The sequence below is a fragment of the Mchenga conophoros genome, linkage group LG11 (assembly GCF_057382185.1).
Source record: "Mchenga conophoros isolate Kocher_MC1m ecotype Shallow Benthic linkage group LG11, M_conophoros_male_GT1.1, whole genome shotgun sequence".
Lineage (NCBI taxonomy): Eukaryota > Metazoa > Chordata > Actinopteri > Cichliformes > Cichlidae > Mchenga > Mchenga conophoros.
Genome location: NC_140536.1, coordinates 13195082 through 13216408, shown reverse-complemented (window position 1 = coordinate 13216408; position 21327 = coordinate 13195082). Strand labels below are relative to the sequence as shown.

The window sequence follows — 21327 nt, the reverse complement described above, 5'->3', positions numbered from 1 at the left end:
ATAAGCGAGTGTGGGAACCTCCACCTGTTGCATACTTTCCAGAGTGGATATGCTCTTCAGCATTACTTCTCTGTGTAGCAGAATGAATACTGTATGCAGTACTTTTGTTTTTAATCCAACTACTAACCAATCATATTAGATGGCTCTGCTATAAATAGTAGCTGCCATCTGAGTGTCCCTGAATCGCTCACCTGTTGTTATCCGCATGCGGCCTTTCGGTCACCTGACTTCCCTGGGTGTTACAGTTAGGAGTTGCGTACATGTTGCGACTTCCTCAGCCTGAATTGGCTGTACTTTTGTTGATTGGTGTTACTCATGTTATCACCTGCGGATTATCTTCCTGAAGCCTCCCATCGCGGCTGGTATGTGTTTATTTTGTGTCATTTATTATTTTACTTGGTGGTAAATAAGTGTGTTTATAGGCAGTGTTGGGAAGGTTACTTTTAAAATGTATTCCACTACAGATTACAGAATACATGCCCTAAAATGTATTTTGTAACATATTCCTTTACGTTACTCAGTGAGAGTAACGTATTCTGATTACTTTGGATTACTTAATATTTTTTCATGCTTTTTACAACTACATGAAAGTACTATTGCTGTGTGATTTATTACTATTACTGAAGGATAATCGCCATACCAATACCAACTAGATTCTTAAATTTTAATATAAAATAAATGAGTAACAGTAAGGTGGACATTAGGTAAGGCTGCACTTTTTGCAGCGATCTCGTATAGAAAACTATTCCGCGTGTATATAAAACAGGTCCGCGGCTCCGAGCGTTAGTACAGGGACAGTTACTCATATTTTGTATTTTAAATACACTCAACAAAAATATAAACGCAACACCTTTGTTACTGCTCCCATTCCCCATGGGATGGACGTAGAGACCTAAAATTCATTCCAGATACACAATATAACCATCCCTCCCAAACAGTGGTCACAAATCAGTCCAAATGTGTGGTAGTGGGCACATCTGCTATATTGAGATAATCCATCCCACCTCACAGGTGTGCCACATCAGGATGCTGATCTGACATCATGAGTAGTGCACAGGTGTACCTCAGACTGCCCACAACAAAAGGCCACCCTGGAATGTGCAGTTTCTTGCGCTATTGGGGGTCTGGGGACCCAGAACCGGTCAGTATCTGGTGTGACCACCATTTGCCTCATGCAGTGCAACACATCGTCGCATGGAGTCTATCAGATTGTCAATTGTTGCCTGTGGAATGTTGGTCCACTCCACTTCAATGGCTGTGCGAGGTTGTTGGATATTCGTGGGAACTGGTACACGCTGTCGTATACGCCGGTCAAGCACATCCCGAACATGCTCAATGGGTGACATGTCCGGTGAGTATGCTGGCCATGCAAGAACTGGGACATTCTCAGCTGCCATCTGCCCTGAACAATGTGAACCATGATTCATCCGTGAAGCGCACACCTCTCCAACGTGCCAGACGCCATCGAATGTGAGCATTTGCCCACACAAGTCTGTTACGGCGACGAGCTGGAGTCAGGTCAAGACCCCGATGAGGACGACGGGCATGCAGTTGAGCGTCCCTGAGACGGTTTCTGACAGTTTGTGCAGAAATTGTTTGGTTGTGCAAACCAATTGTTCCAGCAGCTGTCTGGGTGGCTGGTCTCAGACGATCTTGGAGGTGAACCTGCTGGATGTGGAGGTCCTGGGCTGGTGTGGTTACACGAGGTCTGCGGTTGTGAGGCCGGTTGGATGTGCTGCCATATTCTCTGAAACGCCTGTGGAGATGGCTTATGGTTGAGAAATGAACATTCAATGCACGGGCGACAGATCTGGTTGACATTCCTGCTGTCAGCATGCCAATTGCACGCTCCCTCATTGCTTGTGGCATCTGTGGCATTTTGCTGTGAGACAAAACTACACATTCCAGGGTGGCCTTTTGTTGTGGGCAGTATAAGGTACACCTGTGCACTACTCATGATGTCAGATCAGCATCCTGATGTGGCACACCTGTGAGGTGGGATGGATTATCTCAATATAGCAGATGTGCCCACTACCACACATTTGGACTGATTTGTGACCACTGTTTGGGAGGGATGGTTATATTGTGTATCTGGAATGAATTTTAGGTCTCTACGTCCATCCCATGGGGAATGGGAGCAGTAACAAAGGTGTTGCGTTTATATTTTTGTTGAGTGTACGTAACGGTGGTACATGCCGTTACTCCCCAACACTGTTTATTGGCTTCTGCAGAAGCCTCATATGGGCTACTTTGTTAACAAATTGAGCGACGCTGTTTGATCGGAAGTGTAGGCCTCAGTGGGTGGCTGATAACTTTTATAGCTTGGGCGCCACTGCTTCTCCGGGCTACACTGACAGAAGTTCTGCTGCTTTGTCTTTTCTTTTGGATTTCTTTTTTTGTTTTGTTTTGTTGTTTGTCTGTTCTGTTTGCGTTGTTTGCCGTCTCACTGGAAGTGTTGGGATATGGGAGCCTGTTGATGTGCATGTGAATTGATTGAATTTTTTACTTAGAGCAGTTGGATGTATGACAATTTGGCGTGACACTGTAACCCCCCTAACCCCCCTGGAAATTACGCCCCTGTGAGCAGTTGAAAGTGTAAATGATGACTTTTTGTCAGTGATTGGTTTTTGTTTCCAATGCTGGACAAAACTTGTTATGGTTGTTCCTCCACTCACAGGTGTGGTTTTCAGTGAGAAGCAACAGCAAAACACAAATTAATTTAAAAGGAACAGTAACATGCACTGGTGTTATAAATAAAGTATAAAGGCACTTTCTCCATTTAACCATATATGACAGAGAAAAACTCTTACTGTATACGGCGACATCTCTTGATGCATTTCCAGAAGAACTGATGGCCATGCAGGAATACAATCCACCATCAGAGGGCACCACCTCATCAATCATCAACACATTATCCACCACTCGCACACGGCCTGAAGTTGAACTCTGACAGAGAGAAAAAGACAGAAGGTGTTTTTCTGGTCTGAAATCTGACTAAAGCACAGCTGCTTTCGAAATGAAACACAATCAAACCAACCAAAGACTTGAAGCATGATGGCAGCACTGCTCTCAGCAATCTTGTTGGTAGCCGTGCAGACGTACTCCTCAAAGTTCTTCCTGACAACAGACTGTATAGTCATCTGGCTGCTGTCTGAGTTGAAGTGATGACGGGAGGGGTTAAACTCCACAGGCCTGGAAAAAATGAAGGTAAATTTACTTTCATGGCAAGCATGCATATATGTTAACTAACTAAAAAGAAAAGAATGAACTGTGTGATTAATTAGATAAGTTTATCTGCACGGTGGTTAGCACTGTTGCCGCACAGCAAGAAGGTCCTGAGTTCAATTCCAACATCAGGCCGGGATCTTTCTGTGTGGAGTTTGCATGTTCTCCCCGTGTTTGCGTGGGTTCCCTCCGGGTACTCCGGCTTCCTCCCAAAGACATGCAGCTTGTGGGGATAGGTTAATTGGATAATCCAAATTGCCTCTAGGTGTGAATGTGTGAGTAAATGTGAGTGCGAATGGTTGTCTGTCCCTGTGTGTTGGCCCTGCGACAGACTGGCGACCTGTCCAGGGTGTACCCTGCCTCTCGCCCTATGACAGCTGGGATAGGCTCCAGCACCCCCCGCGACCCCGAAAAGGATGACCGGAAGCGAATGGATGGTGCTTTTCTTTTTCCATTACATGTGGTGTAAATGATATTGAACCACATAATTGTTCTGACATGGTTATACTTGTTTTCCATTTTATGAAAAACAAAAAGTTTACCTGTAGATAGAGAAATAACATAAACATCTGCAGACATTTTTTATTCCATCCTAACCTAACAATTATGAAATTTACCAGAATTGAGTCCTGTTTATTTTGACTTAATTTTTATTTTGGTTGTCATTATATAACACTGTTTTGCCAGCAGCAGATATCAGTGGTTGTTTGTCAAAAAAACATCTCAGAGAAGGGAAAAAAGCGTCTGTTTTAAAGAATGTATTTTTATACAGTGGAGTTTACTGATGGCGACTCGGGAGGTTTTAGTCAAAAGTCAACCCATTTAGATTGTAACAATCTCATTAGTTAAATTTAAATGGAGGAAATTAGTCAAAGAAATGCAGAGTTTGCAAACTGGCACGTAACATCATGTAGCATTACCGTAAGTTGTTTGTTGGAGTATTTTTGGGTCTTATCTCGGCCTCTACTATTGACAGAAGTTCTTTCTTTTGTTTGGCAGCCGCCTTGGGGAGATGATGAAAGGAAAACAGGGGACTTAACAAATAAACACATTTGGTAAACCAATTTTCTTCACCACACTCTCACACGTTGTAAACATATCAGATCTACCCAGATAGATAACAACGTCCGCTGCACACACACACACACAACAACAGGCCAGCATCTATGGGACTGATAAACTTCTTATTAACAGTGCAGACTTTCGGACTTCCCCAAAGAGATTCTGGCAAACCGTCAGGCGACTCAGGAGGGGAAAGCGGTGCTCTACCTGCACTGTGTACAGTGCAGGTGGAGTGCTGCTGACTTCGACTGAGAAAATTGCCAGGCAGTGGAAGGAATACTTCGAGGACCTCCTCAATCCCACTGGCACGTCTTCCGTGGTGGAAGCAGAATCTGGGGACGAAGGGGATAACCCGCCAATCTCTGGGGGCGAGGTCACTGAGGCAGTTAAACAACTCCTTGGTGGCAGAGCCCCTGGGGTGGACGGGGTCCACCCCGAGTTCCTGAAGGCTCTGGATGTTGTAGGGCTGTCTTGGTTGACACACCTCTACAATGTTGCGTGGAGATCAGGGGCAGTACCCCTGAAGTGGTGGGAATGAGAATCAGCACCTCCAAATCTGAGGCTATGGTCCTCAGCTGGAAAAGGGGGGAGTACCCACTGCGGGTCGGGGATGAGTTCCTGCCCCAAAGTGGAGGAGTTTAAGTATCTCAGGGTCTTGTTCCCGAGTGACGGGAGAAAGGAGCCGGAGATTGACAGATGGATTGGTGCAGCGGACGCAGTGATGCGGACGCTGTACTGGTCTGTTGTGGTGAGGAGAGAGCTGAGTGTAAAAGTGAAGCTCTCAATTTACTGGTGAATCTACGTCCCTACCCTCACCTATGGCCACGAGCTGTGGGTAGTGACCGAAAGAACGAGATCGCGAATACAAGCGGCAGAAATGAGCTTCCTCCGAAGGGTGGCTGGCCTCTCCCTTAGAGATAGGGTGAGAAGTTCGGCCATTTGGAAGGGGCTGGGAGTAGAGCCGCTGCTCCTCCACATCGAAAGGAGCCAGTTGAGGTGGTTCGGGCATCTGACAAGGATGCCTCCTGGGCACCTCCTGGGTGAGGTTTTCCGGGCATGTCCCACCGGGAGGAGGCCCTGGGGCAGACCCAGGACATGCTGGAGAGATTATATCTCTCGGCTGGCCTGGAAACGTCTTGGTGTTCCCCCGGACAAGCTGGAGGAGGTGGCTGGGGAGAGGGAGGTCTGGGCTTCTCTGCTTGGGCTGCTGCCCCCGCGCGCGACCCGGCCCTGGATAAGTGGAAGAAAATGGATGGATGAATGGACAGTTCTACTATATAAAGGATAAAATATATGTTAATTGTTCCTGAAAGTAAGAAATTATTGTGCTCAATCAGCCAAAACACAATCTATAAAAAAGTTACATAAATAAGATAGCTTTAAAAAAATGCTCAAAAGAAAATAGTTAAATTATTTAGATATAAATGAAATAAAGTAAAACAAAGGAGCTAAAAAAAACAAACACCCCCCCCCCCCCCCCCCCCCCCGCCCACAGAAATCGAATCATAAGACATTAAAATGGTAACTTCAATGTTCAGTGTAAATTGCTGAAGAATAAAGTCAATGTATACAGTCTTCCATTTCAGCCTGTTGTTAATGTGGATGCTCAGGCATCTATACTGCTCCATATCAACATCCTGGCCCGAGATAGACAGGTCAAGGTCAAGTGGCTTTATTGTCATTCCAACCATGTGCAGTGGTACAGTACACAGTGAAATGAGACAACCTTCCTCCAAGACCCTGGTGCTACATATGACATATAACACACAATCAACGCAGGACTACATAAAGTGCAATGTGCAAAAAATGCAAAAACAAAACCAAGACAGAACAGAACGTTACAGACACAAGACAGTGCAGACACAACTGCAATAGAAATGACTGAGCATTGTGCAAAAAGTAACTTGGTGTATGAAGGTGTGCTGTCTGTGTGTGTATGAAATTGTGCAGATAAGTGCTTGGTAGTGACGTGTATGAGGGTGTGTGTGTGTGTGTCAGTCCAGTCACTGAGTGTTCAGGAGTCTAACAGCCTGGGGGAAGAAACTGTTTGTCAGTCTGACAGTGAGGGCCCGAATGCTCCGGTACCTCTTGTCAGAAGGCAGCCGGGCGAATAGTGTCCGTGAGGGTTTCTCCAAAATGCCTGTGGCTTTGCGGATGTAGCTGGTGCGATAAGTGTCTGTGATGGAGGAAAGAGAGGCTCCAGTGATGTTCTCATCTGTTCTCACTATCTGTTGTAGGGTGTTGCGATCCGATACAGTGCAGTTATCATCAGACCAGACAGTGATGCAGCTGCTCAGGACGCTCTCAATAGTCCCTCTGTAAAAGTAGGAGTTTTCAGTGCTTTTTCACTTTCAGAAGCAGAAGCTTTCACTGAGTTAGTGCAGAGCTGTACTGACAGTTTGAGGTGTATGAGGTGAACAGGAATAGAGACAGCATAGCCGCTCACCACTATATAAAACAAAGCACTGTGGCCTGCCTGTCAGGTGGTGTGTAATCTTAGACATGATGGGCCATTCTCACATTGTACAGAAAAAACTGCCATCAGTCATAACTGTGGTCAATCTCATTTTATATTACATGAAAGAAGAAATTCAGATTAGCAGCCACATCATACTCATGCTGATCACACTCACTATTACACAGCACTGCATCTGCAGACAGACTTTTTTCTTTGTTTTCTAGTCCTGATGTTTTCTTCAGAAGTCAACAGATGTTTACGTGACTGGAGTTTATCACATCCTAAACATCCAAACATGAAGAAAGCAACTGAGACTACAGTTTAACTCTGTTTATACACAGCTGGATTTCGAGAAAGATAAAAAGTTGGTATCAAAAAAGTTGCTTGGATATCAAAATACCAACATTAGCTCAGCATACCACGACTGAACAATAAGGTTTTTAATGCTGTAGTCATGTGAGTTATAGTACATAGTACATCTTGCTTACTTGAAGGATTTAAGTCAGAAATCCATTCAGCACAACTGGAGTCAATACTTGGTTGATCTGGAATTAAAAACTGCTAAATAAATGTTGTGTTCAGTGACTGTAGAAGCTTTTGGCTTCACTTTTGTAAAGTGGGAGGAAGCAGAGACATGTCATCATTCTTTTTATACATTTACATTAAATTTGAACATGGCGCTCAGTGAGCTGTGGAAGCACAGTCATTTCCATGCAGGGCTTTTTTTTAATGGAACATATTATATTCTTAAACTCTCTAAATATAGTAGCCAGGTGTTATACACTGAACAAAAATATAAACGCAACACTTTTGTTTTTGCTCCCATTCCCCATGGGATGGACGTAGAGACCTAAAATTCATTCCAGATACACAATATAACCATCCCTCCCAAACAGTGGTCACAAATCAGTCCAAATGTGTGGTAGTGGGCACATCTGCTATATTGAGATAATCCATCCCACCTCACAGGTGTGCCACATCAGGATGCTGATCTGACATCATGAGTAGTGCACAGGTGTACCTCAGACTGCCCACAACAAAAGGCCACCCTGGAATGTGCAGTTTTTTGCGCTATTGGGGGTCTGGGGACCCAGAACCGGTCAGTATCTGGTGTGACCACCATTTGCCTCATGCAGTGCAACACATCGTCGCATGGAGTCTATCAGATTGTCAATTGTGGCCTGTGGAATGTTGGTCCACTCCACTTCAATGGCTGTGCGAGGTTGTTGGATATTCGTGGGAACTGGTACACGCTGTCGTATACGCCGGTCAAGCACATCCCGAACATGCTCAATGGGTGACATGTCCGGTGAGTATGCTGGCCATGCAAGAACTGGGACATTCTCAGCTGCCATCTGCCCTGAACAATGTGAACCATGATTCATCCGTGAAGCGCACACCTCTCCAACGTGCCAGAAGCCATTGAATGTGAGCATTTTCCCACACAAGTCTGTTACGGCGACGAGCTGGAGTCAGGTCAAGACCCCGATGAGGACGACGGGCATGCAGTTGAGCGTCCCTGAGACGGTTTCTGACAGTTTGTGCAGAAATTGTTTGGTTGTGCAAACCAATTGTTCCAGCAGCTGTCTGGGTGGCTGGTCTCAGACGATCTTGGAGGTGAACCTGCTGGATGTGGAGGTCCTGGGCTGGTGTGGTTACACGAGGTCTGCGGTTGTGAGGCCAGTTGGATGTGCTGCCATATTCTCTGAAACGCCTGTGGAGACGGCTTATGGTTGAGAAATGAACATTCAATGCACGGGCGACAGATCTGGTTGACATTCCTGCAGTCAGCATGCCAATTGCACGCTCCCTCATTGCTTGTGGCATCTGTGGCATTTTGCTGTGAGACAAAACTGCATATTCCAGGGTGGCCTTTTGTTGTGGGCAGTCTGAGGTACACCTGTGCACTACTCATGATGTCAGATCAGCATCCTGATGTGGCACACCTGTGAGGTGGGATGGATTATCTCAATATAGCAGATGTGCCCACTACCACACATTTGGACTGATTTGTGACCACTGTTTGGGAGGGATGGTTATATTGTGTATCTGGAATGAATTTTAGGTCTCTACGTCCATCCCATGGGGAATGGGAGCAAAAACAAAAGTGTTGCGTTTATATTTTTGTTCAGTGTATGTAACTGTGATAGGCTTAGTCAATAAAGAAAAAACAGGTTTTCTCAGTGTTCATAGTTTTACTGTATGAGATAATTACACCAGGAAAAAGGGAAAAACATTCATTTGGTGAGTAAAAGAGACATACAGCTGCTTTCCAAGTCAAAGTTTTTTATAAAACACAAAGAGAAAGAAGTAACATGTATTTACAAGAATGTACAGTGAAAAACATAATATAAAAACAAACATGCATCGCCTTCAAAAATTCGAAGATACTTCAAATAAATTGTCGTTTGAACAGCTTGCGTCCTGTAATCATTAATTTGGTCATAAATACAAAAATGAGTTACATCAATCAGTTTTGTGTCTAGCAACCATATCATACATGTCGGCTATTATTACAGGTACTTTAAAGAGGGATCTCATTTTAAGGTCCCCTAAGTGGTCAGTGACACTAGCAGAGCTTCAAAACTTTTCCTAAAAAAGTGCTTGAGAACAAAACTGGCTAAAAAGTCCAATTATGTTTTTCATTTTTACAACATTTCTCATTTAGTCACGGTACGGCTTTTAAACCCAATAAATACCAACACAAATTAGCATACTTTAAATTAAGGTTGGTTATGTGTAGGTTTAGTATATATTGCCCTTTAAATAGTCCACATGGTAAAGTTGTCATATTTGGTGTTACATTAATAGGATATTTTGTCATAGACATAAGTTAGTAGAGCTGCCACAGTGCAGTAATAATAAAAAGTTAGTAACAAAAACCAAAATGAACGCCTGTGTAACATTCAAATGTGAAAGGCAAACCTTTGTTGTGTCTTTATGATTTTTTTTCATAAATCAAGTGTAAAGTTAGAAAGTAACAACAATGGCTTTAGCCTGTAAACCACAGACATGAGGATTACCCTGTAAAAGCAGACAAAGTAACAAAAAAACTTCTGCTAATCTCCTGTCTGCAGTCACGTATCAACCAGGTCAGCTAGAAGCTTGAGGAGAGGACGGTGCTGTCACGAGAGGCTGCACAAAGAATCGCTGTCCACTGACTGAAACCGTTCAGAGGTTTGGGTCAGGCCAAAGTCAGCCAGTCCCCTACGGAGTGTTAAAGTGTTTGCCCTTTCCCATGGCACCTATCATTACTTCACTTCTTCTTCTGTTCTTTGTAAAGTACATGAAATCTTCCCGTCTTTGTTTTCTTGTCTCATGCATTAATGCTGGGCAGGTCTCTATCAGGTTGGGTTTTCCTGCGAGACGAAAAGAATTAGTCGGTGAGATTCTCAACGCATGTTTATGACATATCTGTGTAGATTTACAGTGTGTGGGAGAAAATGAACGTACTCATTCTTGGTGAGTGGGGCCTTGTCACATTTCCCTTCCTTGAGTGGGACCCCCACCTGTTGCATACTGCTTTTCAGAGTGGACATGCCCTTCAGCTTTACTTCTCTGCAGACAAAACACATAAATATATGAGTTATGATCATGGAAATATATGATATAAGCTTCATCTCCTCCAGGTTATTCCAAACACTTACCCCTTTTCACCTCCTTCTTCCAGCTTTTTGATTCCTGGAACTTTCTGCCCAAAGAGCTTCACGGCAATGCACATGAGCAGGCCGCAGTGGTTTCTGTAGCAGCAGGTGGCATCGACAGCAATGAATACCACCAGAAAGATGATCATGACGATGCCAACCACAGCGCCTTTGGTCATGCCGCTCTTGGCTGGTGGGAGAGAGGAAAAAGTCTCAATGCGCAAACAGAAAACATTAAACATCTTTATTCTGACAAGAAAATTCTATTATTCAGGTAGATCTGCTGTGATTTTGTATGAGTGTCAGTTTTTCAATGTATAAATTACACTCTAAGAATAACTTCTAGCTCCGTATATGCTGCAGATCTCAAGAGGCCACATACCAGACTGTTCTGCGATGGTGAAGTTGAATGTGGCAGGTATGGAGGAACCGTTGGCATTGACTGCTGAGACTTCCAGCTGATAGTTTGAGCCAAAAGCCAAGTCTTTGAGGGAAACAGAGTCAGCATCAGGTGGCATCTGCAGTTCCTTCCACTCAGCCTCTTCTTTATCCTGGTTAAAGACAGCAGAGCAACCAAAGGACTTAATCAAGGGATATGGGTTGATGGAGACAAACACAAAGACAGGCTCATGCTGTCTCTTACCTGTCTGTATCGAACATTAAACTGCAACACAGGGCTGCCACCATCTACCGTGTGTTTAAGAGGGACAGAGAAGGTGTTGCTCTCTATTTTCATCTCATCAGAGGATAGAACTGGACTGTCAGGTTCACCTGTGGGAACGACGCAAGAAAAACACGAAGAATTCATAACAATATTTAAAACCTGATCACTGCATTTGACTGATTTACTTAAACTAGCATGTCAGGTTAGTTTAGCAAAAAACTGTGAGAACTTTACCTTCTGAGGATGGATGACGGTGGATTACATCATGTGATGAACAGCGCGAGTGAATATCAGGAGACGGAAGAAGATGACATGGAAAAGAAAAAGTAATGATGGCAGATAAGGATGTAGTACCACAAAAACATCAGCAAGCATCCTGCACAGTGTGAACCAGTAATTCATTCACTCCTATTTAAATTTATGGAATGAATTAGAGATATAATGTATGCTTTATATAATATGTTGGTAATGTGTGAAGAACTTACGTCTTCCCTGTGTGTGGACATTGTGTGTCTCAGAGAACTTTCCACGTCCCACTGCATTCAGTGCAGAGAGACGTACTGTGTACGAAGTGTACGGCTTGAGGTTGATAACAAGAGGATCTACAAAAAACACACAAACAGCATCAGATACTGCACATATTCAAGTCCTACTACTCATTCACACATTCATAAAACTTTTACTTGTGAGCAGGTGAAAGTGTAAATGATGACTGATGCATATACACGGCTGGAAAGAGGAGGTGTTTCACCTGTAGCCGGGACGGTGTTCTCCTTCCACTGCTCTGTGGGTTTTTCTTTCCACTGCAGGACAAAACTTGTGATGGGTGTTCCTCCACTCACAGGTGTGGTTTTCAGTGAGAAGTGGACTGAAGCTGGACCCGCAGAGACTGACAGGTAGAGAGGTGGACCGGGCTGAGCTGAAGTTAGGGTGTAAAATGAAAAAAATGAAAAAGGGAACAGCAAAACACAAATTAATATAAAAGAAACAGAACATGCACTGGTGTTATAAATAAAGTATAAAGGCACTTTCTCCATTTAACCATATATGACAGAGACAACGTCTTACTGTATACGGCGACATCTCTTGATGCATTTCCAGAAGAACTGATGGCCATGCAGGAATACAATCCACCATCAGAGGGCACCACCTCATCAATCATCAACACATTATCCACCACTCGCACGCGGCCTGAAGTTGAACTCTGACAGAGAGAAAAAGACAGAAGGTAAAAACATTTTAAAAAAACATTACATATATTTAACCATATAACATTATGGGCTCTATCAAATTTTTCAATTCAGGATTAGTGCTTACATATAGGTCCTTGAATTCAGCTACACAATTTGCTGTTTGAATCTAAGTATTTATGTTTATACAGTCTTACCAGTGTTTGTCCATTTTGCTTGTTGAGCCAGTGTAATTCAGGGTGGGGATGGCCAGTCACATTACAGGACACAGATACAGCCTCACCCACCAACACACGCTGCTGCTCTGCTGAGACAAACACCTCGGGGGCCTCTGAAATGAAACACGTCAATGATCGTGACACAAACTGCTGAAACAAGATTTAAAAAGAGTTTTTCTAGCACAGCTGTTTTTAAAGTGAAACACAATCAAACCAACCAAAGACATGAAGCATGATGGTAGCGCTGCTCTCAGCAATCTTGTTGGTGGCCGTGCAGACGTACTCCCCAAAGTCCTCCCTCACAACAGACTGTATAGTCAGCTGGCTGCTGTCTGAGTTGAAGTGATGACGGGAGGGGTTAAACTGAACAGGCCTGGAAAAAATGAAATAAATAGAAAATTGCTTATTTTTTTCATGTTAATATGCTATGCAATATGAGATAGTGAGACTGTTTAGATATCAGGAATGGAGAAAACGAGGCCAGGAGAGGGAGGCAGAGATAAAGCTGGAAATCAAGGAACACACACACACAGCCCCCTTAGACACGTGCACTCTGCTCCACCCGCTGATGCACAGTGTAGATGTCACGCTACATTAGTGACGGAGAGCGTCAGGGGGACTAGTCCAAACATCAACACAACGTGACCCAGTTTCTTTGCTGATTGTACATTTTCCCTCAGCTATGGTGGTAATTAAAACCAATAAAAACAACAACAACAACAACATTATTTACATTTTGTGACAAGCATGCATATATGTGAATTAAATAAAAAGGAAAGGATGAACTGTGTGAAAAATCTGACAAGTTTAACCTTAGAGATTTTGTGATGCCGTTAGAGAGAGGGATGTAACGTGCTCAGATCGTGTTCAGCCCATACATTTGATTTTTATTATTAAATCATAAAATGTGGTCTTACATGGTCCAGGTGATGTTGGGTTGTGGCAGACCGTCCACCAAACACAACAAAGAGACGTTAGTTTCAGGTCCAGCCAACACTTTCTTCACCTCTTCTCTCAGTCTCACAGTCGGGGGAGCTGCAGGAGAGGGTTGAGTTTCAGTACATTTTCAGGTGGGTTTTTTTGTTTGTTAATCTCATTCTAAAACTCAATGAGGAAGTGATGATAATAATTCAGCCTCATGAATGTGTTGGTGCAAAACAGTCACTTACCATTGACAACAACAGAAACAGAGAGTTCCATAAAGATTGACGGCCTCCCTCTGATCTGAGCTCTGCACACGTATGTCCCAGCATCCTCTCTCTTCACCTTTTCAATACGGAGCGTGTTATCAGACTGCTTACGCATATGCCCTCCCACTGAAGCAAGAGAAGAAAGGCAGAAAAAATTAACTAAAAACTATTTTGATGCAGAAATATTGATTAGAGCAGCTTTGGCTATGATAGTCATACACTAACTTTTGCTTATTACGACTCTAAAGTTTACAGGAGAGTTTGCTTGGGAAACTGAATGTTCACAAAAGGTTCACAAAACGCTCTTTTTAAATCACAAAGCAAGCCTTCATATTGCAGGGTAGCATCAGGTCCTATGTTCCCATTTTTTGCTCTTACCATTAGAGATTTCTTGCTGGTTCTTAAACCACTGAACATCCACCTGTGGCTGTCCAGTCACCAGGCAGGGTACCAGCCCATCTGTACCCTCCAGAAACTCATGGTAGGTCTTAGTGCTTCCAAAGGATGGCCCATCTGACAGAAGAGGAAAAGATTAAGGATAAAGCAACAAGTCCTAGCATACATTTTACTGAGTTTAAAGTTTAAATGGAAAAAGTGCCGCCAGCTGTTACGTACCATAAACAAACAGCTGTATCTGAGCATCATCTTTATGTCCGCTGTCAAAATCGCAGTGGCAGGTGTACCTGCCAGCATCCTGCATTGTAGCCTTCTTAATTACCAATTTGGAGGAGGCCTCGTCCAACTTATTCACAATCTCTTCATCATCTATGTCCTCCCCATCCTTTTGCCAGGTTATGTCTCCCTCTGCTCCAGCTGAGAGGAGAGACAAGAAGGTCAAAAAGAAAAAGAGAGGGGAAAAAAATATAATTTGTAGCCTTATTTTAATACCTTCACAAGAGTATAAAGCTGGATTGCAAAATATGTTCATGCTGAATCGTTTCAATTAGATAAGAAATATAAACGACTCACCTTTACACAACAGCAAGATCTCATCTCCAACTTTAATATCTAGTTTAGTGGAAATGATGCTCATTTTAGCATCTGGAGGAGAAGACAGGAGAGGAGATTGGTTTTAGTCTGGGATGTTTTTCCTCTCTTTGGAAGAAGAAAAACACAGAGCAACATCTCATCCAAAGCAAACACAGTAACACTGTTGTTCCTAAATCACCTATCAGGACTTTTTAGTTCATTGTTAAACATTTAACAGACAGCAGTTGAATGACATGCACAACACATCTCTCCCCAGTAAATCCAGTTCAAACACTCCAACGCTCTGTGGATGTGTCTCTCAATAAAGCATAGTTTTCTTGAATAATTTCATCCTTACACTTCACAGTTTTCATAGACCACAGTCTCAGTTTTCCCACTCTGACAACTCTGCATTTCCACTTCAAAATCATTAAAAACATCAGCAGATCTTACCTATGCTGTCCATCAGCTGCAGGAGCAGCAAGGCCAATGTCAGGATGCGAGTTGGTTGGTTCATCTTGCTCACCTGTCTGCAGATTACCGATCTTTCAAACGACAACTGTGCTGTCAGCAAATCAAATTCAGAAAAATCAGCTAGTCAAAAAATAAATCTGTCTGAGTATGAAACTGACAGGCAAACACCTGTATCCTATCCACCGAGCACCACTCTGAGAGAAACAGGGTCTATGTCAGTGGTTATATAGGGGCACAAGGGCAAAAGAGATGAGAGGAAATGAGGAGGAGGAGGCGGGGAACAGACTTATGGTCTCTCATCCCTCCTAAAACTCCAGCAGAGTCACTTTGGGTCATTCAGGAAGAAAACTGGGATGTGGTGAGTGAATGACATCATTGCTCCTCTCATCTTTTCCTTAATCTCTCTCTTTTTGTTTTGCTCAAAATGGTCCCCCACGTTCTATTATCTTTATCTCTTTTGTTCATTTTTTTCACCGCATTCTGCTTTGCTCCCCTCCAGTTTCTCGGCCAGTTCAATTCAATTCGGCACGCTCTATCAGCGCATAGGTCACGTGAGCAGTTGAAAATGTGTGACACAGAAAAGCTCAATCTAATAGGTAATCCATGAATGTGCATCAAGAATGGGAAAAATTGCAATTATAGTAGATTTGCTTGTTTATATGTTTGTAAGTTCATTTCATGTGACTGCCTACACTGTAAGAACAAGTCCTAATATAAAAGTATTTTACTGTGTATTTTGCAGTTTTGTTCTGTTCTTCTAGAATATCATTAAATTTACATCAATAGTCTGTGATTTCACATTTCAAATGTAAATTAATGTAAAATCACTGTAATGTAATAAAACATAATGTCCTTGTTTTTTAAATGTATTTGTCTGTACATATGCATATTTAGATTGTTAAAATACATTCACAGATGTATCATGATTGCACAAATATTTGTCCGTTATGTGAAGGATTGAACTGTTAAATTCAAATGTAATGCTATGGAAAAATATATAACATGATTCCTATAAACTTTGTTTACATCAAATAATAATTGTTATTGCTATATAGGGCGATCGTGGCTCAAGAGTTGGCAGTTCGCCTTGTAATCGGAAGGTTGCCGGTTCGAGCTGTCAGTCTGTCCCCAGGCATGCAATCCACTATTATTTAAGTTAACTGTATATTTCTGTACATTTAAGTATTATTATTCATATTGCCACATTCATTGACCTTGTTTATAGGTAATTTCATTGCTTGATCACATTAAAATGTTCCTAATTTAATGTTTAAAAGCACTTGAAAAAGGCAAAATCCCATGTAAAATTAGGGCAACCAACTGTATTGTCATTACTGAAAATAACCGTATTTTTATGGGAAAGTTATTTTCTGTTATTTCATGGTATTATTTTGGCGCCCCAGCTGCCAGAATATTACTGTTTTTCTAGGATTTCTTTTTAACAGTGTATGTTTGCCAGTATTGTTGGGTTGGCCTGTTTTAATTCATATTTATCTTCTTTTCTATCTTTTCATTTGCACTTTTTATAACACTGCAAAACAACATTTTTCTTCAGAATAAACAATGTGCACAAATTAGGTACGGTATTTACATTGCATATATCGCTAAATATACCTCTACATCACATCAGTGTGTGTATGTGCATGCTCTGTCCTTCAGTTTGCATTGTGTAAGGACACAATCGTTATCTCATTTTATGGGAATATTTGTATTATTCTCATTACCAAGGAGGCATTAGGTTCTTTAAAATCTGCAGTTAAAAAGTTACATTTGCTAAAGTTCACGTTCCCCCTCTCTCGCTCCCTCTCTCTCACCTTCTCCACCCTGTTCCCTCCTTGTCCCTTCAGGCTGCCGGATGAAAGTGAGGGGAGGCAGCCCTCAAGGGAAAGAAGAGATGGAGAAAGATATTTTTATCATTCCATCGTTTGTTCCTCTCATTTAAAGAGGGTCACATTCTTCTCAAGAAAGCGCACCAGACTGCACATACAGCATGGCAACGCTCGCATTCACAGACATTTTACATCCTGCAGGAAGCTGAGATCAACAAACCACAGTGATGCCCATTCTGCTGCAAAGAAAACAATTTCTTAACTTTGCAAAACAGCTCGTATTCTGGGATCGCCTTTGGTAGTGTTAATTGTTGGCTACATTTGATCACAGACCTTGAAAAAAAAGGCTTTTGTTTGAGATGTGAAAGCGACGTCAAATCAAAGGAGCGAAGTGTATACAGTGACGAGGTGACATAAATGTTGTGTTTTCACGGGAGAATGGTTTTTTTCTCTTGTCACTCTCAAAATGAGACATGCCACTGAGCAAGCGTGTGCTACTCACATCAGATTAAAGCAAGAATAAACAATCAGGGGTAATCAATGAAAAGCAAAATGATGTATGTGCTTTTTTTGTACTACGTGCTCTGTGAATCTATCATGGTCTGTTAAGTTACTGCTGAATCAGTGATTCTGTTCTTAACAACTTCTGATATATCAAAATATAAATGCAGTGCCTTTCATGAGAACTGATTAATGTTGTTGAGGATTATCTTTAAATCTTATCAGGGTTTAAAATTGTGCATTGTTAAAGGTGTGCAAAGAGTCCTGGCTCCCCACTGAAGCATTTTTAGACCATTTTTTAATGCAGTTACGTTTCAATAAGGCTTGCTTTAAGTGTTCTAACCATCTTTGTGCCTGTGCCCATTTTTAATGTGTTAATTTATTTTGATGTCAGCAAGAATTAGATATGATCTTTGGGATCCAGCATCTATAGTGGGTGGATTTAACTATCTATTGCTAACCAAAGTCGGTACAACATTAGTTCATAACTTAGTCCAAATTGGTCACTCTTGGTTTCAAAAAAACAACACGATTGTTTACATCACCATAAATGTGCTAAATTCAAGTGTTGGTCTGCCACATAATCCCATATACTACATGGTTGCCATGTATATGGGACAAAATAGCAAAGACTGTTTGGGCCACACTGTTTGTTTGAGCTGCTCAGTCAGGGAAACCCATGCCTTGAAACTCTTGGTGTACAGTGTTTGCGCTGATGTTCATGTCAGAGGAGCTTGGAGCTCTGCAGTTATTGAGGCAGTGGAGCGCTGCTGACTTTTATGCGCTATGTATCTCAGTGCTCAGAGACTCACTCTGTAACTTCACATTATCTGCCACTTTGTGCCTGAGATTATTGCAGTGGTGGATCCTATTGCAGTACTGTGCTGAACTACAGTGAGCTCTTTAGAACGATCCACTATTTCACAAATGTTTGTTCAGGTCCACTGCACGACTAGGTGCTTGATTTCATACACCTGTGGAAATGCGACTGAAAATACTTGGATTCAAAAACTGAGAGATCGTGTCGTCCAATACCTTTGTCCACCGAGTGTCGTGGAATCCACTATGACAAAATCAAACACAGTAACTAGCAATAGGGAACACTTTACATCCCTTTTGATCATAACCATAAAGATCGTAATGATGATCAGTGTTATGAACTTAAACGTGTAAAAGTGTACACACATGCACGCATACAGTTTATGCCACTGTGTTTCATCTATGTGATGTTAGTCAAGTCTTGTTCCTTTGGGTCCTATCACTTCCACTGGCCAACTGCCAGCCTGCCTCTCCTTCTTTCCCTTTGATAGCCTATCAGTGTCTCCACACCAACGTCCAGCCAGCCAGTCAAAGGTTGGAGAGCCCAAAGGGGACACCTATCAGGTTGATTATCAGGAGGTGTTATTATGGCTCATTAGAACAGAGTGCGCTCATAACGAGGGCGTTTAACGACGGTGGTCACACACACACAGATCTTGTTGGCATCATATTTATTTGAGTCTTTTTTTTTTTTTTGCTTGATTACTAGCAAAATTTATAAAACTGACAAAAGTCTTGCTTTAATTCATGGTGCTGCTAACAATTTATTAGTTCAGGCCCAAGGCGCTATGAAGGCAAAATCCAAAATAACCACACATCTAAGTGGTCACACAAAGATCATGAGGAGTAATGATGTGATTAGCACTGTTGCCTTATAGCTAGTAGGTTATTGGTTAGAACCACGACTGGAGGCCTGCATACTCTCTGGGTACTAGGGTTTCCTCCCATAGTCCAAAGACATGCATGTTAGAGTAATTAGTGAGGCTAAAGCTTAACGTGTATTAATGCACTGTCAGCTAAAAATGAAACTGTAAGTAGTAAGCATAAGTAAATGTGAGTATGAATTTTGAGAGTACATTACTTGCAAAGACGACATTAGTTTACATACCTCCCTAAATATCACATTGTTTTTATTTTGTTTTTTTTCTAAAGGAAAGTTTCAATATAACAGCTTTAAATACATAAACATATATGTTACCTGAACAGAGAGACTGACTAATCAGTAAATAGTGAACATATATATGTTTGTCTCATTTTTTTTTTCCATTTGTTGGTCTCAGCAGCATTTTTTGGGGCTATCTAGTGGCCATAAACTGTTACACATTACATTATCCAAGAGCTTTATTTCTTGCCTGTGAGTTATACATTAACCCAAGACAGTATTTTTTAATATTAACTCTAACACTGTTGACATCTAAGAATTTTTGCAACCCCTCTTTTTGATCTTGTGGCAAATAAACAAATAAACTTAGAACAACAGGTGATTTTGTCAAAAACTCAAAATTGTACTTATATTAATAACTCTCTGTTTAACAAGACCAAGAAGGACTTGGCAGAATGTGTAAAATTTATTTCCATTTGGAACATTTTGCAGAGATTAGTGGGAAACAAACAGATTTAACATCCGGTAACAGAGCGTTCCCAGATAAAAACTCTATCGTACTTTCTATGTGCCATTTATTTACCCAAGACAACATTCTTCGATGAAGACACACCATCCACAAACACACAAATATACACACACACACACACACACAGCATGGTAACGGTGTCCACGTCCTCTGTTTTGTCCTTGTAGCCAATAAATAAACAAATTGAGAACAATTGTTCCAGCTGTTGGTGCCAAAACCTCAACATTACGCTTATATTTATAACTACATATATTTATAGCCAAACTGTCTCTGACATACATGCAAATTCACAAGCAAATGCTCAAAAACAGACTAAATCCAGTTAATATACTCAAACAAAATATACTGAAACTAAGTAAAGCTGTGTACCATATTGTCGATGGTGGAATCCATTTGTTTTGTTTTGGGGGGTTTTCTAACATCAAGGGGAGAAGTATATTGAAATTGATTAAATTATTATACTTTATACTAATTATTATACTTTAGGACTATTGAAAAGAATGCAAGCCAGATTTTGGAAGTTGTTTAGATTCATTTATCTCTTATCTGAAATTCAGTAAATATTCCAATAATGACAGTATGATCATCTTTAACAAAACATTTAAGACTTTATTAAACAATATTCCTTCTGTATAATCTGCTTTTTCAGGTTCCAGAGTATCAGCAACCAGGTGGTGCCAAGCATAGCACGATAGCTAAAACATCTAACAAAAAAAGCACCTTTGGTTGAGCTGAACAAATCAAATTTTATAATGGCTTATGATTTGTTTTTCTTATGTACATAACAGAAGCCTAATTTGTCTTCCAAATCTAGAAGGACGCATCCATCCTTAAACCCAACCACAAAAAAATGAAATAAAATTCTAAAAAGTGTAAAAGAAAAACTGATTCCAGGATGTGAACTGTCTTTGGCTTTGGGGTCACGCAATGGGCCAACATGTCTCCTTTGTTGGCTTTTCAGGTAAGAAAATGATGCTAAAGGGGTTTTCTGGTGGATCAGAATATAACAAATATTTGCTATACAAATAAAAACAACTCTTCTTTCATGTTCAATTCATGTGTTTAAAGGCTACACATAAGTTAAAATGGTAGACATATAGACTTAAAATAGTAAAGAATAATAATTTTTTTTTAAACTATGCTGATTAAAAAACAAAGCAAAAAAAAACTAAATTCTCCTTCTTTGTTGGAGTTTGAGACATAAAGAAAGATGAGTTGGAAACTTGCTGTTTGTCTTCGTTTTCACAGAAGAACAAACATTTTAACAAAATCTTTAAAAGCAGGTAAGTCTGTAAAAAAAAAAGAAAAGAAAAATTCAACATAACATCCCAAGATCTCTTTTAGCTAGTTTTAAGTTGTACGTTAAAGTTAACCAGGTAAGCAAAGTTCGATTTGAAGAAATTTAGAAGTGTAGAAGTATATATTTTTATGTATCTTTTAAGATAAAAAGACC

The 21327-nt window shown here is 41.3% G+C and overlaps 1 protein-coding gene and 1 long non-coding RNA gene across 3 annotated transcripts; one reads left to right on the top strand and one right to left on the bottom strand.

The window, feature by feature from the left end:
* The first annotated feature begins 232 nt into the window (after positions 1-232).
* On the top strand, positions 233-16702 carry LOC146563726 (uncharacterized). Of its 2 annotated transcripts, XR_014894350.1 has the most exons (4): positions 233-362; positions 10416-10663; positions 10753-11949; positions 12108-16702. It is a non-coding gene; the product is annotated as an uncharacterized LOC146563726 (long non-coding RNA). The 2 variants fall into 2 exon arrangements; XR_014894349.1 differs by having other exon boundaries at positions 10753-16702.
* On the bottom strand, positions 8952-15277 carry ncam3 (neural cell adhesion molecule 3). The gene is made up of 17 exons (XM_085290982.1): positions 15074-15277; positions 14621-14692; positions 14267-14464; positions 14030-14164; positions 13631-13777; positions 13379-13496; positions 12680-12834; positions 12441-12574; positions 12122-12257; positions 11805-11972; positions 11539-11655; positions 11288-11290; positions 11033-11160; positions 10772-10940; positions 10393-10579; positions 10199-10303; positions 8952-10104 (listed from the first exon to the last, which is right to left on the bottom strand). The coding sequence occupies exons 1-17, from the start codon at positions 15135-15137 to the stop codon at positions 10062-10064; spliced, it is 2079 nt and encodes a 692-aa protein (XP_085147108.1). The 5' UTR covers positions 15138-15277; the 3' UTR covers positions 8952-10061.
* Positions 16703-21327: the final 4625 nt, after the last annotated feature.

What these genes read in the sequence shown, in the direction of transcription:
- ncam3 (XM_085290982.1), bottom strand. Translation starts at nt 15,137, where the DNA reads ATGAACCAACCAACTCGCATCCTGACATTGGCCTTGCTGCTCCTGCAG. An exon ending in GATCTTGCTGTTGTGTAAAG is followed by an intron (nt 14,465 to 14,620) that starts GTGAGTCGTTTA and finishes CTCTCCTCTCAG; the next exon opens with CTGGAGCAGAGGGAGACATA. An exon ending in CATCATGCTTCATGTCTTTG is followed by an intron (nt 12,575 to 12,679) that starts GTTGGTTTGATT and finishes GTTTCATTTCAG; the next exon opens with AGGCCCCCGAGGTGTTTGTC.